General features: G+C 38.5%; 1 protein-coding gene across 1 annotated transcript in view; it reads left to right on the top strand.

The window, feature by feature from the left end:
* The window catches only part of LOC127868066 (uncharacterized), a 32,143-nt gene that overhangs the window by 11,481 nt on the left and 2,736 nt on the right, over positions 1-17,926 (top strand). The window contains exons 7-14 of the mRNA XM_052409654.1: positions 6,441-6,556; positions 6,989-7,060; positions 7,500-7,607; positions 8,982-9,114; positions 13,395-13,414; positions 14,168-14,252; positions 14,913-15,078; positions 16,735-16,917. Coding sequence (XP_052265614.1) covers positions 6,441-6,556; positions 6,989-7,060; positions 7,500-7,607; positions 8,982-9,114; positions 13,395-13,414; positions 14,168-14,252; positions 14,913-15,078; positions 16,735-16,917 — 883 coding nt within the window. The remainder of the gene's footprint in view (positions 1-6,440; positions 6,557-6,988; positions 7,061-7,499; positions 7,608-8,981; positions 9,115-13,394; positions 13,415-14,167; positions 14,253-14,912; positions 15,079-16,734; positions 16,918-17,926) is intronic.

Raw genomic sequence — 17,926 nt, 5'->3', positions numbered from 1 at the left:
ATGGCCCCTTTTATACTTAGAAAATTGAAAATTTGTTTAAATTTTGTGTTTAAGTCCACTTTATTCCTAAAGTATCAAAGCTAGTGCTTTCATACTTGCAACACTTACTAACTATATTCAGGGGACTTTGCAGGCAAAGTAATGTAACTCTGACTTGCTTTTCACAGAATTATGGCCCTTTTTGTACTAAGACAATTGAAAATTTGGTTATGTTTTGTGTTTTGGTCCACTCTACTCCTAAAGTATCATAGCTATTGCTTTCGGACTTGGACGACTTGCTAACTATCATTACAAGACAAGTTGCATAACTCTGGTTGGCATTTTGATGGAATTATGGCCCTTTTTTGACTAAGTAACTTTGAATATGTTTTTAAATTTTGTGTTTAGATCCACTTTAATTCTAAAGTATTAAGGCTATTGCTTTCAAACTTGAAATACTTTCTTACTATGATGAGGGTACTGTACTTGGCAAGTTGAATTCGACCTTGACCTTTGAATGACCTTGACTCTCAAGATCAAATTATTAAATTATGTTAAAATTGCAATAACATCGTTATTTATGATCATATTTAATTGATACTTTGACAAAACAACACTTACCTGACATACCACAATAGACCCCACCCCAGAATCTCACCTCCTATTTTTTCATTTTTTTTTCTTATATTTGAAAGATCATATAATAAATGACCACACCCCACACTATACCCCCTCTCACAACAAATATTTAGGAGTGTGTTTTCCGCTCCAAAAAAAAGACGGGAAAACAGAACTTGTGATTTCCGCTTGTGTTCTACTACTACTACTACTGCTACCACTACTACTACTACTACTACTACTACTACTACTACTACTACTACTACTACTACTACTACTACTACTACTACTACTACTACTACTACTTCTACTACTACTACTACTACTACTACGGAAACGATTGGGAAAACGAACACATGGAAATAATTGGGAAAACGAACACATGGAAATAGTTGGGACAACGAAAAACTGGAAATAATTGGGTAAACGAAAAAATGGAAATAATTGGGAAAACGAAAAACTGGAAATAATTGGGAAAACGAAAAAATGGAAATAATTGTGGAAACGAAAAAAATGGAAATAATTGGGAAAACTGAAAAAATGGAAATAATTGGGAAAACATAAAAAAATGGAAATAATTGGGAAAACGGGAAAATGGGGAAAATGGGAAATGAAAAATGGAAATAATTGGGAAACGAAAAATGGAAATAATTGGGAAACGAAAAAAATGGGAAAACGAAAAAATGAAAAAATGGGAAAACGAAAAATTGAGACAACGGAAATTGGAAAAAAAAGAAAAATTGGGAAAAATAAAAATTGGGAAAAACAAAATTTGGGAAAAAAATTAAAATTTCGATTTGTTTTCACATTTTGTCCCATTTTTGTTTCTTCTTATTTTTTTCCATTTTTTTTTATTTTTTCCATTTTTTTTTTTCAACTTTTTTTCCATTTTTTTCTTTTTTCCATTTTTTTTTCTTTTCTCCAATCTTTTATTTAGAAAAATATAGTGTATACAAGTTTTGTACATTAAAAAAAATCTCATCCTGGTAAGCTTAATATTTCGACTTGCTTTAAAGATTTAGTTTTGTGAAAACTCGTAGCAATCCTAACCCTAACCCTAACCCTAACCCTAACCAGATTTAAAGATAATTTTCCAAAACCACTTTAAATCGTCGTTAAATAACTAAACGTCAATGCATGACAACCCTGAAAATTAAAACGACACTGCATAGAATTTAATGTTTAACTTAAAATATGTAAATTTTCTCGCAACCCTGGGCTTAAGACTTAATGGAATTTTTTAAAATACTAACTAAAAACTGACCATTGTGATGGAAGTCGGCCAAAAGAATATCGTCTGGTAATCTAGATCTAACCTTAAAGTTTTAGTCATATTTACTTAAACTTTTCATTTTTAACATGACTTACAAAGGTGTGCGACATTTAACGGAAATGTTGCGTATATCTCGACAGTTGATATTTTTGGGACATTTATCGTTAAAGTTGGGCCATATATAGTCAGTAGGATTTCCGATATTTATCGTTCCTTGCGACATTTATCGTTACGGTTGCGACAAATCTCGTAGCCTGCGACGGCGATGCGACATTTAACGGCGCTACACACGCCTCGCTTCGTTTACAAATCGAATGACCTACTTAGTTTTCAGTTCGCGTCTCATAATTTATCTTCAATCGACGTTTGCATAGCTCCGATACACCGGCTCCGTTCGAAGTACGTTCTAAAAATGTGACTAAACGGGCTCGAACTGTGTGAGAACGGAGCGATCGTAGTAGCAACGTGTTACGAACTGTCTTCGCACTTTGTGGACGGCCTAGAACGGGTTTGAACGGGAGAGGTGTTTCAGAACTTTGAGCCAACTCAAAATTTTCTTCCGATCATCCCGTTCTCCAATTAAACGTAGTAACAACGTACTGGAAACGGAATGGACGTACTAAGAACGGATAGGTTGTACTAAGGTCGGGTTAGGAACGTGCCAGAACGTAGTGCGATCGGACCGAAATTACCTGTACGATGCCACACCGATCGAGTTCGTTTCTAGTCCGTCCAATCCGTTCTCAGACAGACCAACCCCGTCCGCACTACGTCTCAAGTACGATCTTGTTTCGTGTAAATAGATAGAAACTAAAAGATAAGTTTTTACAACGTGTGCAACACGTTCTATAAGTTCTCAGTAAGTTCTTAGTGCGTTGAACTCGTTTTAAGGAGTTCGCAGAAGGTTCCAAGTACGTTGTACTCGTTCAATGCAGTTGATACAACGTTCAAACCGTAAATACAATACGTTCAAACAATGTGCATATAAGTAGAGGTCGTTTTCTCAAAATTCATCATTTGTGATATTAAGTTTAAACAAGGACAATCTTGGAGCTGTTAATTTTTTTATGTTGGCTTCGTGCAATTTATATAAGAAGTAGAGCAGCAATATAATGTTTTGTTGGGCCGAGAAAGAAGGCGGAGACGACCCAGAACTTTTTGGGTGAGAAATTGGTTAAAACCAGAGAGTAGAATAGTCGTAGGTCATTATCATAAGTTGCTTGAAGAGCTGCGCTTGGACGACCAAGAGTCCTTTTGCAACTTTTTGAGAATCACCCCGCCAATGCTTGACGAGCATTCGGAACGCATCACCCCACTAATAGAGAAAAGTGACACCAATTACAAAAAGGCGTTTGAACCAGGAATGAAGCTCGCTATCACTCTCCGTGATCTGGCAACAGGAGATAGCTATGCCACCCTTAAATATGATGTCCGGGTATCCACAACCACAATTGGCTTAGTAGTGAGAGAAGTATGCGATGCACTGATGATGGAGCTGAAACATGACGTTATTGATTGTCCTGTTGATAGCGACGCTTGGGAACGCGTAGCCGAGTAGTTCAATACGCGATGGAATGTTCCACATGCATGTGGAGCTCTGGATGGGAAACATGTTGCAATCAGAAAGCCTCCAACGACGGGAACCATGTACCATAACTACAAAGGCTATTTCTCAATCGTCCTTATGGCCTTGGTAGATGCAGACTATAAGTTTATGTGGATAGATGTTGGTGGTTTGGGAAGCCAGCCCGATGCTCAGATCTACAACCAGTCAGAACTGAAAGAATGTTTAGAAGACGTCTCTATTGGACTTCCTTCTCCGTTACCCTTGCCAAACGATGACCAGGATTTCCCATACTTTCTGCTAGATGATGCATTTGGCCTTCGCTCATACCTCGTGAAGCCATTCTCGGGCCGTATTCTGCATTTTCTGGACGTTTTTCAGTTGAGATATTTATTTGTTTTGTTTTTTTAATTGAGGCAGCCTTTAGCCGCGCTGTCAATTTGGCGGAATTCTATTTTGGAGGCATTACACATGTACGTCTTGTCGGCTCAAAGCGTAAAACATAAATCTGAACTGGCAGGAACGTAGTCGGTTTTATAATCGCCGTGCAGAACGTGGCTGCAACTACTTACGTCCTAAACGTACTCAGAACGTAGTAGGACGGAGTGAGAATTACCTTTGAACGATATACCATTGCACAACGAATACAGAAGAACTGCATACGAACGTGATCGAACTGGCTGAGGACGGGCTCGTTCTGACTGGAAACGGTATACCAACTGGGACAATGGGAAAATTGACCCGATTTGAACTGGATAAAGACGGACTGGCACGGGATGGGACGGGATAGGAACGAGCTGCACGTAGCGCGAACTGTGTATGAACGTCATTCAATCATATTGGAGAGTTTTATTCTGACCAAAACTACACGTTCAAGCAAGTTCACATCCCGTTCTGCATTTTCTTCAGAACGTGGTCGAACTGTCTAAGAACGTGCTTAGTGTATGGACTCCTAATCAAAACAATTGTTCGCTTGCCAAAAGAAGGGCAAAGTAAAGTAACTTATATGCCGGACACCATACGTAAGATAATTGACACAATTTTCTTGTTTCGTTCTTCAATAACTTTAGGGACCCCGTCACGCCACATGGCTAATAACACACTGGGCAGATAAAACGTAAAAAAATATCCATGTTACACTCGCACTTAAATCTTAGGTCATCCCTCATATGGGTTGATTCGAGTTGCTTATCGTTTCTATGAAATACTTGTGCTAAAAGATTCTGTTTAAAATGTGACATTTTTTTTATTGTTCTTCGCACCAATTGTTTTTTGTTTAAATAATGTAGGTACTCGTGTATGACATATTAGTGTTATGGTTACACCTGTAGTGACCAGTCAAGCTGAATGTGGTACTGTCGCCTGTATGTTTGCATTTCGAAGCTTTCGAAAACCCATTCAAGCCAAATGTATGGGTCGCCGTGGCGTAGTGGATATGGTGTCAGCTGAGCGACTGAGAGGTCATGGGGTCGATCCCCACCGTGGTAGCGTTCTTTAGATCTCTCTCGAAGACAACAAGTATTGGTTCTAGTCACAGGAAACGGACTCGAGAGCATTTCAAATAAGCGTTAGGCTTTCGATGCATAGGTTTAAACTAAACTGCATTACGCTTCGCAATGAATAAGGATGTATGCAAGGACTTTTTTTTCAATTATGACTAATCGAATTGTTGGACAAAGTTGGACTAGTAGCTCTACCAGACGTTCCCCGACATGCTTATTATCTTCTGAAAGATTTTTTAGTTACGAAATGAATTGTTTTTTGAAGCCCCATGCAATCGTCCTAACTTGTGGGCCATCGTATATTTCTGTAAATTCTGGTAAAGGTCCTTACGAACGTTGATTTACATAGTTAAACATATATTTTGACCAGGTTTCGTCAAAATATATAAGAAAATGTCATCTGTATGTTTTCTCATTATTTTGGCCTGAGACTCACTAATAGTTATGGGAAAAAATCTCTAGAAAGATAGAATTAGGATCGACGCTTGTCTATATATTGCGAACAAGGTTCTTACATTATTTTGCTTTGAGATAAATTAAATATCGTAAAAGAAAATGATGTATTTTTATTGATATTGGATTGGATGAAATGTGACAATATAATGCTATGCTGACATAGTTTATTATCCCAGAAGTCTGACCTCACCAACAACAAAATAAATAAATATATTGTTGAAAATGCAATAAGGTCGAATAAATAGCCACCACCAGTGTGATTGTTCCTTATTCAATGTGTTTACAACGTCTGACAACGTCTTTGGCACAAAATGGCCCGGTTGACCCATTTTGGCAGACATTAGGCCAATATACTGTTTTGAGTTCAGAATGTGTTCTCCATACAAAGTTATGAAAGGTTTTTGCGGGAACATGTTTTTGACCTGAGTTAATGACAGTTAAAACTTTTCATCGAATTTGCAGCGACGTACATTCTGACAATGATTGTATGAAAACGCTTGAGGTGTGATCCGTTCAAAGACCATAGAAATATGTTTTAAGTTTGAATAGCCTTTTTCAAAATTGTAATTATCATCATCATACTTATTATGATATTATACTTTGAAATGCGTGATGAATACCTTAAGCTAGATATGTCAATGTGGCAAAAAGAACCCTTCACGCGTTGTACATCGTCGCATAGACGAAACCGCAATGTTAATGCCTCTCCAATCATCGCATAGACGAAACCGATCACGTCTAACTGAAGTCACACAGCTATAAACTTGAAACTTCATTTGTAGGTAGATATAAAGAGAACATGGCAGAAAAACTTGATATCACATACTTCTTGAGTTATTGTAATTTGTTTGTTTTTATACTTTTTTCCTGATCACAATTCTTAAAGACTTCTTAGTATGAAATATGTATTTTGCGATTTACCGGTAATTGCCTAATTTGAAAAATTCATAGTTCAACTGTCAAAGTTCGAGTCAAAATTGCATCAATTATACACACACTCAAGCCCCGATACGTATCTATTTCATACCCCGATCTATTCCTTGTTTAGGTCCGTTTCATGGCATACGCTGGCGAGAAGGAGTCCCTGGAGAACTATGCATATCTCCTCACCACCATCATGCGAATCGTCAACGGGACGCCTGAGTTCGCACAGTGGAACTACAAGTAAGCAGCGAAAACAAATTTACGTCAACACATTTGCGTCTGATTCAATTGGGAATATGGCCACCACCCTGATCTAAACATTTCATTAATAAGTTTTCCCTACAGTAAAGACATGAAATTTACATGCACTTGAGCACCTTTCTTTCAATTCAATAGCGTTCTGAGAAAACTGGGCATAATGCATGTGCGTAAAGTGTCGTCCCAGATTAGCCTGTGCAGTCCGCAAAGGCTTATCAGGGACGACACTTTCCGCTTTTATGACATGTTCTGTTTAAAGAAAGTCTTTTCATAGCAAAAATCCAGTTTATGCGGAAAGTGTCGTCCCTGATTAGCCTGTGCGGACTGCACATGCTCATCTGGGACGACACTTTACGCACATGCTTTATGTTCAGTTTTATCAGAACGCGACTCAGTTATGTCCACCTATTTCAGGATCCTGTGCCACCCTATGAAGAACGACCTGCCACTTAGTGCACTGGAGTATGTGGACGATCTCTCAGCAAGGTACAGGACCGGGAACCAGTGGACGATATATAGACGACTCGGCCTTTCTTGTTTTAACCTATTTTATTTATCTCGATTATATCGAAAGTTAAGGCTTATTAAACGCTATCGAGTCCGTTTCCTGGGCAGAACATGAATTTGGTGTCTTTGGAGAAGCTCTAAAGAACGCTCTTCATACTGGCGGGTCTTATTTGTGACCTCCCTGTCGCTAGGCGGAGACCATTTCGATCACATGTCTTTCTGTTTGTTATTTTTCTTTATCTTATCTAACCTTATGTCTCCATAAAACAATGACACTACACATATTCTTAACAGTTTTTTGACCAAATATGATTTTGTTGAAAATATGAACCAACAAAGTTCTATTTTTATTCAAACGTTAGGTATCTTCTTTAATACTCGAACATTATAACTAACGAGAATGCTTGCATTTCGCCAGGATGAAGGATGGGGAATCAGATACCGTCGAGAAGATCAAGGGAACACGTAAGGCGAGATTCCGAATTCGCGGGAAAATACCGAAACCATCGACTGCATTTGAGCCCGAGTGAGTACCATTGGTCGCTTTGACCATACCTGTACAACTGTGTCTACAGAGTGTTTTAATGTCCCTAGTGTTACATATTTACGTAAAGCAGGTGGTATGAGCATGATGGTAGCTGTATTTGTCAGAGAAGTTTACACTATGAATGCTATACTTGTTCATAAGTAACCAAAGATGGTATATACAATTTTAAAGTTAAGGCACACAATACGTTTTGAAACTAATACTATAAATACAAACATGAGGCATTTTTAAATAAAAAAGATATTTCAGGAGCTAGAAGTTTTCGACATAATGTTCTAACTTTGTTGTTTCGGAATTATTGTAACATTTTTACTTATGTCGAATATAAGAGTCTCGCACTGAGAAAATGCGGTTTAAAGAATGTGCGTAAAGTGTCGTCCCAGATTAGCCTGTGCAGTCCACACTTCATTTTTACATTTAAACGAAAAATATCATAACAGCGAAAAGTGTCGCCCTTGATTAGCCTATGCGATCTGGGACGACACTTTATGCTCATGCATAATGCCAAGTTTTCTCAGAACGCGGAATATTTAAAAAGAGATATTTGAGTCGCGATATACAAAACACCGGCTGCAAGTACACATTAAAATCAACAGGGCGACACAATGCGATAGTACGATGGCGACAATGCAATAGTACGATGGCGACATTGCGATTGTACGATGGCGACAAGGCGACAACGCGATAGTACAATGACGACAATGCGACAGTGCGGCAATACTATGGCGACAGTGCGATAGTACGATGGCGAAAATGCGATAGTCATATCGTACTGTCGCCATTGTATCATCGCATTGTCGCCATCGTACTATCGCGTAATCGTATTGTCGTCATCGAAATATCGCATTGTCGCCATCGTACTATTGCACTGTCGCCTTCGTATTGTCACACTGTCGTCATCGTATTATCGCATTGTCGCCATCGCACTATCGCATTGTCGCGGCATCGTACTATCGCACTGTCGTCATCGTATTAACGCACTACCGTTTGTCGCCATCGTACTATCGCACTGTCGCCATCGTATTGTCGCACTGTCGTCATCGTCTTACAGCATTGTCGCCATCGTACATCGCACTATCGCGTTATCGTACTGTCGTCATCGTATTATCGCATTGCCGCCATCATACTTTCATGCTATCGCAATGTCGCCCTCTGGATTTTAATTTGTTACCACGATGGAATGGAGCGCAATCGTAAATATTGGCGTTTTTCCAACTTTGGAACGCAGTCTAAATATAGAGGGCATAAAATATCAGAATGTACGACTGGATCATAAACATCGAATAAGAAGAACGTTTAAGAAATTTTTCAATATAAATTTCAATTTCGTTTTTAAGTTTATGCTTTTTCCAGCGCGTACGACTGGGGTCTTCTGGACAACCTGATGTACGAAATTCCGGGCAAGAACAACTACGGGGCCAGTCTGATGGACAACGGAATGGGGCAGCCCCTGTACCACCTCCAGGGCAGCAAGCTGGAGAAGATCCATTCTATACATAGATGGTGACGTCACTACGTTATTATCACCTCTATACTTAGACGCATCACGCACCTCCATTTGGAGGCATTTATGACTACGACACAAAGAAGTCCGCGGATGAATGAAGAATTTGCTTTATAAGTAAACTTTCATGTTATGATTTAAAAGTTAAGTATAATTTTGTTCAGTCTTACGGTCTTATGTTAGTATCAATTAAAATTTTCGTAAGTTTTCAACAATTTCGCTCTTTATTCATTTTTTTTAAACTGTACTTTCACTTTCGGTTGTATAACAACATGTATCCTTTATTGACGAAAGTTTGCAATGAAATAGCGTTTTCAAAACCGCTCAAAAAGTTTCAGAAGGTGTGTCTGATGCATGTTATGAATAGACACAATGTCATAGCTATATTGCCGACTAGTATGGGAACAATTTGGTATTTCAAGTGGCTCCATTTGCATTGCAAGAGAAGTTCAAATTGACTTGTTCAGTTTGTTAAATTTTGACACCCTAATTATATATTTTTTTATAAGTGCCTGATAGATTTTTTTCTTTAAATAATTGAGATCAATGAAAATTTTAGTAATCGCACAGCATTGATGTTCTATGATGGTCATTTTTTAGTGGAATAGTATGTTACAATAAAACAATTATAACTATTGTATTAATGAATTTAGATTAGGTGTCGTCTTTAAATGGGGTAGTAATTCATTATATGGGATTAGCACATTATATAGTTGAACAATAAATAACACTTTAATGACTTACCATAGTAAAATAAAGTAGCATAGAATATGTTGCAGGTCATAAAATGTAAAACTGAAGTTCAAACTCAGAAGAAGCTTTACAAATATTTTACACTGTCACTGACAACACTGCTGGTTTTCCAAAAAAAAATCCTTCCTATCTACCTGACCTAGTTTTTTGGGGCAAATTTAAATATTTTTAATATCATTGACTTAAATTATTAAAATATCAATGTGTTTTGATTACATTAGCTTATTATATTATTAATAATAAATACTTTGCAAGGAAAGTCCAATTCTGTTTTAATTAGTCTTAATTTGGTTCTAGTAAAATTGAAAATATCAGTGACATCCAAAACATGGCTTATATGCGTATGAATGCATATTTTCTTTGACAGTTACATAGTACCCTATTTAATTGGATTAAAAACAACAAATAACTATAGTTCTACAACCCAGCCAAAGTTGACTCAAACTGAATTAATTCATCAATTGATCCTATTTAATTATATTAAAAACAACATGTGTAAGATTTTGATAATATCCCATGTATTCCTCTAGTATTCCTGTAGTACACCAACATGCACTTACTAATGATTTACATGCACTCCTTAAACAGTTTAACAAAAAAAATGAATGATTAATCCAAAGAAAACAATAAACAAGCTGCTTCATATAAAAAGTTAATTACATAAGATTACATAAGCAAAATGATCATTTTGATAATAAATCAAGATTATACTTCAACCAAACCATTATAAATTTATTGTGGGGTGGGGGGGGGGGGGGTAATGTAAGCACTAAACTCAATATTGAGTGCATTTGAAAGAGATATAAATGTTTCATGCATTGCTTTTGATGAAGCCCACAAGTCATGGTCCTTTAATGGTAGCTTTCCTATTAGGGAATTTTATACTTATTTTTTACTCTACAATCTAGCTCCTTTGTCATAAAATGAGAAGTTTTAATATCCAACAGGTTTTGTGTTTGAACCTCACAAATTTTATAATACCAAAGTCCCATCATATAATCATCATCACAATCAGCAGCAGCATTATCATATTCATCATCATCATCGTTAGCAGCAGCATCATTGTGTTGTATTATCAGAATTCAATACAAATACAAACACAACCATTACAACTCTTACTACTACTACTACGACTAATTAATTAATTATCTACTACTACAACAAGAACAACAACTACGACTACCGGTACTACTACTGATCTTACTTCTAATACTACTAGTCTTCTACTACTACTACTACTACTACTACTACTACTACTACTACTACTACTACTACTACTACTACTTCTACTACTACTACTACTACAACTACTACTACTACCACCACCACCACCACCACAACCACCACCACTACTACTACTACTACTACTACTACTACTTGGTACACCAGAACTTGTTGTCCGTGGAGACGATAATGAGAACTCCCAGAGTATTGATCGAACCCACGTCCAGCGGACATCATTCTCTGCACCATAGCGACCATGAATTAATATTTGACGCCATGTACAACATAATTCACCTTATTACAAAAAACATGGAATTCACAAAATGACTGAAAATGCTTTAAAATAAATGCAAATTTTAAATTTGAAACAAAACAACCTAAGCAATACATAATAAGAAACACTACTATATTGAAACACTGATACCATGAACATTATAGGGTGTACCACCTTATGTACATGTACCAGACCTTTTATGTACTACCGGTACTTTGAAACTTTACGTACCACCTACATAAAATATAGGTGTTATTGTCCATACATTCATAGCAGTCCTAATGAATTAAGGTCATTCTCTAAACATGATTAAAGTCTAAAGAAGGAAATTATTTGATTTTTTTACAGTTTGAACATTAAGGTCATTCTCTCTTCTCTTCAAAGTATCACATTTCAATTATACAATATAATACAAACATTTTAGACTTTATAATCCTTAGTAAGGATAAGATAAGAGACAAATGAATTTTTATAATTTACTTCAATTTCAGGTAAGACTAATAAATCATTTATTAAGTACTACATGTACTTGGGCTAATAAATTAAACTAAGACACTAAGACAATCTGACAAAATATAAAATCTATGGCCAATATAGATTTATAAGTCTAAATTCATAAATACTATCACACAAAATACATTTCATCAATAACACACATTCATATTAAATTAGTTATCTCTTTATATTATAAATATGGTACATAAAGTGTCTGATAGTGGTACATAAAGTGTCATTACATAAACGGACTGGTACGTAATGTGTGACATTCAACATTTTAAAAATCAGTTAACAATATATGGACTTCATTGTTTTGCATATACGCAATCAAAGCATATTTATTAAAAATTAAAACACACTGTTCATGGCTGTATCTTTTTATTTATACATGCATCAACTATTCTGGTTATTAATACATTTTTCAAATTATATATAAACAAGAGCATCACATTATGGGTGCCAAGCTAGGCTGCGGTGCAGTTTTAAATAAATGAAATTTATTAAAAGAATTTTTAGAGGTTAGTGACCTTGACCTTTGACCGAGTGACCCCAAAATGGGTGTGGTGTGTAGAAATCATCAAGGTGCATATACATGTGAGGTTTCAATGTTATAGGTGGAAGCACTTTGATTTTAGAGCCGATGTAAAGGTTTTAGCACGACGCGGACGTCTGACGACGAGCTGTCTATGACAATACCTAGGGTTTTCCCCAAAAACAGCCGAGCTAAAATTGAGCGCCATTAGTCCAAATTTTTGACGCTCTTAAATATTAAGCTACTTTTTATATGGGTAATATTTAAAGCAAAGAAGTTAGCCCATATAAAAAGTATCTCTAAATTCTTTGCGCGTCTTATAAATAAGACTAGAGCACCATATAAATTAAATGGAAAACATACAACATTATGTCAAGAAAAATAAAGCTGTAAAAATCTCACCTGCTCGTCTTTGATGTTGCAATAAGCACATTCAGCATTTTCAGTATCTACTAAATAAATATATGAAAGTGCCAAATGTCCAAGATACCATGACGTCCTCCTCAAAATGTTAGATCCTTTGAACTCCATTTATTTTATCCCTGATTAATCCTCTCACACATGAGGCCTACATGCAAGATTCCTTGTAATGTTCACAGCGTTTATTTTAAATCGTTTACGTTCTCAAATTTCAGCAGGTATTTAATTATAAATATTTATTTAAGATTTTGATTTATTTACTATTTCGAAGATACAGTCTTGCAACGTGTTTAGTTAGTCTAAGTTACGTGTTTAGTGATTCTTACAAACAATAGACTGACATGAAAAGTGGCTCCTTTTGAAGCACAAACTGCATCCATGTATATATTACAGCTGGCCCGGTTTGATGGGGCCTGTTTTTGATAATAATTAATTACCATTTTTCACTTCCGTGTTTATTATGTTTACCAACGCCATGATGGAAAAAAGTCCGTTTCCCACAATGCTTAGCGCGCATTCACACAGGTCAGTAAGACCGGTGTGACACAACGGGAGAAGATCAATACCGCCCATTACACGAGGTCTACTTGACTCTTAATAACACATTAATAATGAATCATAATTGAAGGCAGTTGTGTCGTCTTTTCTGTATATACTCTCAGATCAATGTGCAAAATTTCGTTATATTTAAGATGTGATTTCAAAAGGTCATATTGTTCCTCATATTTTGTATATACATGTAATCTTCCTTTTTGCGTCCCAATCGCCCAAATTGAAAATACTTCTTAAGGCTTGGGCATGGCATTTTGTAATCATATAACTTTGTTGATATCAGACGTTTCACATATGATAACAAACGATTCGGTTACTGTATGTAGCAAAGTTGCGTTCCTGCATTTCATACAATTAATAATGTATATAATAAAAGTAAAGCATTCACAAATGTACTGACACCGTCGAAATAACCGGTCACCATTTTATGTTAGTGGCCAGTCAACATTATATAAAACTAACAATTTAAGCCAACCCAACATTACTCTTGTTTAAATTGATATGGACCGCGCTCTCAACAAGCTGGACTTCATGTATGTACGTAAAGTATCGTCCCAGGTTAGCCTATGAAGTATGCACAGGCTAATCAGGGACTACACTTTCCGCATAGACTAGATTTACGTTTAGAAGAGATTTCATTGAAACGAAAAGCCGTAAAAGCGGAATGTGTCGTCCCTGATTAGCATGTGCGGACTACACAGGCTAATCTGTGACGACACTGAACGTACATGCATTAAGCCCTGTTTTCCCATGGCTCATATACTTTTGTGTCACTGTTTCAGAGCATACGACACGAAGCGCCAGGACGCAACTGGAGTCAGCGTCAACCTACGCGGCTACTCCGATCCCAACTTGTTTTCTGCCCAGGTCCGTTTGAACCCTATCCCTCTCAGAAGCAAAGTGATAATGGCTCTGTGCAAACAGCATAAATCCAGAACAGCCTGGAAGTAACTCGCAGTCTGTTCAGGTTTTATGCTCTTTGCTGTTCATCAGTACCTAAGGGTTGGAAATGAGGCCTTAAAATTTGAGTCTAGTAAGAAAGGTCATTAATTTTATTTAACTTTCTAAGGGAATACACATGCCTCAAAGTGCGTTTCTAAGTGGTAAAGGGTTAGCTTGAGTCGAGTGCAGGGAAAACTTCGTACACATAAGTTAAGTGTCGCCCCAGCTAAGACCAATATTCTAAATGAAAATCAAGTCTAGGTAAAAAGCGATGTCCGTGATAAGCCTGTGCGGGGACTGCCAAGGCTTCATGCATATGCATTTAGACCCGTTATCCCACGGTAAATTGTTCACAAACATTTATTTTGGATTCAGATAGCCATGATAACTGAAATAATGCGAAGAAAGAACAGAACATGAAAATTACTTCTGTCTTAAAATCTACACAAACACAACAAAACTAAAAAGTTAGATACATGTGTACTTTATAAGCGGGCGTCACCGTCTGTCGTCCGTTCCCCAAATGTTTTCCTCTATAAAAAAGTGTTTTTTGAAAACAAAAGACTGCGATACTTATTTTGTCAGACGACACACGAGAACATTGCCGCCATGTCGATGACACGGTGTGACAAGGTTAGCGGGCAGGACGTCTGCAGGAGACACACGAGCCGCTACACGTGGGCCATCCCTCTGGAGATTATCTATCTTACCCCGCTGTTGAGGTGGAACCCGTTCAATATACGTCACGTGGGTACGGGGCTTCCGTTCATGTTCAAATGTCCGTGTGTCTGTCTGTCTGTCTGTCTGTGTCTGTGTGTGTGTGCGTGCGTGCGTGCGTGCGTGCGTGCCTGCGTGCCTGCGTGCCTGCCTGTCTTTCTGTCTGTCTGTCTGTCTGTGTCTGTCTGTCTGTCTGTCTGTCTGTCTGTCTGTCTGTCTGTCTGTCTGTCTGTCTGTCTGTCTGTCTGTCTGTCTGTCTGTTTGTCTCCCAGTCTCTCTATGATGCCGGCGGAGCCTTGTTGCGTGATCCGGCATCTACCGGGATGAACCGTGGCTCCACCGGGATGAACCGGGGACGACCTGGGACAACCAGGGCTCCACCGAGAAAATTTTAAAATGTGTAATACCTCCGGGATGAATCAGGAGTCATCGGAAAGGACCGGCAACGACCGGCTTGGCACCGGGAACAGCCCGGATGGCACCGGTAACAACCGGGACGGCACCGTAATTGCCGACAGAGTACCGGTATAGCTACGGTACATAAGTAAACCGGCGCTCTGCCGGGACGCCATTGGCATTCACCGGTGCTCCGTCGGGCCATTTCCGGCGATGACCGGAGTTAAACCGGGGCGTTGCCGAAGCTCTTCCGGTGTCTGATGCCGGTATAGCCCCGTGCCGGCGGAGTGACGGTATACCGGGGCTCTGCCGGGGCTCTGCCAGGACGCTGCCGGCTTTCATCGGGGCATTACCGGCGACAACCGGGGCTTTGCCGGGGCTTCACAGGGATAAACAGTAGCAAGTCCGGGGTTGACCGGGAGTCTGCCGGGCTGTTGACCGGCTTCAACCGGGGCGGCACCGGGAAATAGTGTGACCGCGTTAAAAAAAAATTACGAATCATAACGGTTCTCTTCCGGCGTTAGCAAACCGGGATGGACCGGGGCTCTACTGGCAATAGTGAGACTTGGGCTTAAACGTCAACGTAACGTTGTGTTACGTTTAATTTAATATGGGCTTCGTTGGGCGCTCAATGTGCACATGAATGTGAACGTAAACGTTAACGTTTAAGGATTCTTTTACCTTTAACAAATATCTGATGGGCTTAAAATAATATGCATATTTAATGGCAATTAAGTTAGATATATGATCAAGGACTTTTAACAACAAACGTTCTACAAATATTACATTTATTGTTTTTATTTGTACGTTTCCTTTGTGGTTTGTGAAACACAAATGAATTGAATTTACTAAAAGAGACACAATGATTAAAGTCGCTATGTGCATTTAAGTCAAAACATCGTGTTTATTATTCGGTATTTCCAGAATTCACGCGATCATCGTTATACCCACGTGATTTCATTGGGATTCAAACATTATCCATGATTATAAGTAGAAATGTGAGCCAAGCTCTGAAAAAGAAAACGGTGATAATGGTGGATGTGCTTAAAGTGTCGTCCTATATTAGCCTGTGAAGTCCACACAGGCTTTTCAGGTATGACACTCTCCGCCTTAACTGGATTTTGTAAGAAGAGTCTATCGGTTAACGAAAATTACCATAAAAGCGGAACGTTTGGTCTCTGATTAGCTTGTGCGAACTGCATAGGCTACTATGGGACGACACTTTACGCCTTGCATTAAACCCCGTTTTCCCAGAACGCGGCTTTTATAATCTTTTCTTCATGCTTAATCGCAGAGTCAAAAAATTGGAGCGACATGAGGCACGTGGTAGAGACGGCCGACGGCAGGGAGCGGACGGGCGGGTTCGAACCCGAAACAGCCTATAACGGCACCCACGAGGAAAACTTCTACCGCACTCCGGCCAGCCTGTTTGTGAACACCGACACGGTCAACCCTAGCGCAGCGGACTCGATCAATGGTCAGTGTAGAAAATGTTTACAAAAGCATCATATTGTATACCGGTAGGTCGTGATATGCGAATAATACATGTAGATATTGGCGCTCGGTTGATCTGTTTCGGCTCAGGTACTACTTAAAAGTACCCTTGCTACCCTTAAGTATACTACAAAGAACCCGGAAATATACTAAAAGTATTCCGGTGTATGACCGGGTGCCTTTACGCATGTTTTCCATTTCTGGGATACAGTGTAGTATAATTAAGAGTATTTGGAGTTCTTGTAAGCAGTATCAGAGCCGACAACGACAACTTGAGCGTCAATCTGGGGTAATGCCAACATTAATACCACCGTGTATAGTTGATGATATGCGGTTAATGCATTCAGAAAGTGTCTAATCACTCATGTTTTCTCTGATCGGTTATAATGTATTCGAATACGATATTACAAATACATGTAGACTTAAACAATATTCTATATGTCTTTTACTTATGTCTTGACACATATTTTAGGAAATATCCTGAGAATATTCAAAGACGTATCTTAGTATCTTTCAGGGAGGTTTACTGAATACAATTTCACCTAGAAATGGCGCGGCAGAGGCCGACGCGTATCCCCACGCCGCATGTTTGACCCAGGGGGCGCCCCAGGGTTGATAATGGGGCCATGCATAGTTGAGATTGACCGTATTGTCATAAGATATGTTCAGTATCAATTTGAAGAAGATTTATAGTAAAAGGCAATTTTGGGTGGGCGTGGTCTATGTGGGCGAGGGCGCCCCAGGGTTGGTTATGGGGCCATGCATAGTTGAGAGTGACCGTATTGTCATAAGAGATGTTCAGTATCAATTTGAAGTAAATCGGTGTAGAAATGAAGAAGTTATAGTAAAATGCAATTTTGGGTGGGCGTGGTCTATGTGGGCGGGGCGCCCCAGGGTTGGTAATGGGTCCAGGCATAGTTGAGATTGACTGTATTGTCATAACAAATGTTCAGTATCAATTTGTGGTAAATCGGTGTACAAATAAGAAAGTT

This window comes from Dreissena polymorpha, chromosome 2 (genome assembly GCF_020536995.1).
Source record: "Dreissena polymorpha isolate Duluth1 chromosome 2, UMN_Dpol_1.0, whole genome shotgun sequence".
Taxonomy (NCBI): domain Eukaryota; kingdom Metazoa; phylum Mollusca; class Bivalvia; order Myida; family Dreissenidae; genus Dreissena; species Dreissena polymorpha.
This window is presented reverse-complemented; position numbering and strand designations above follow the sequence as displayed.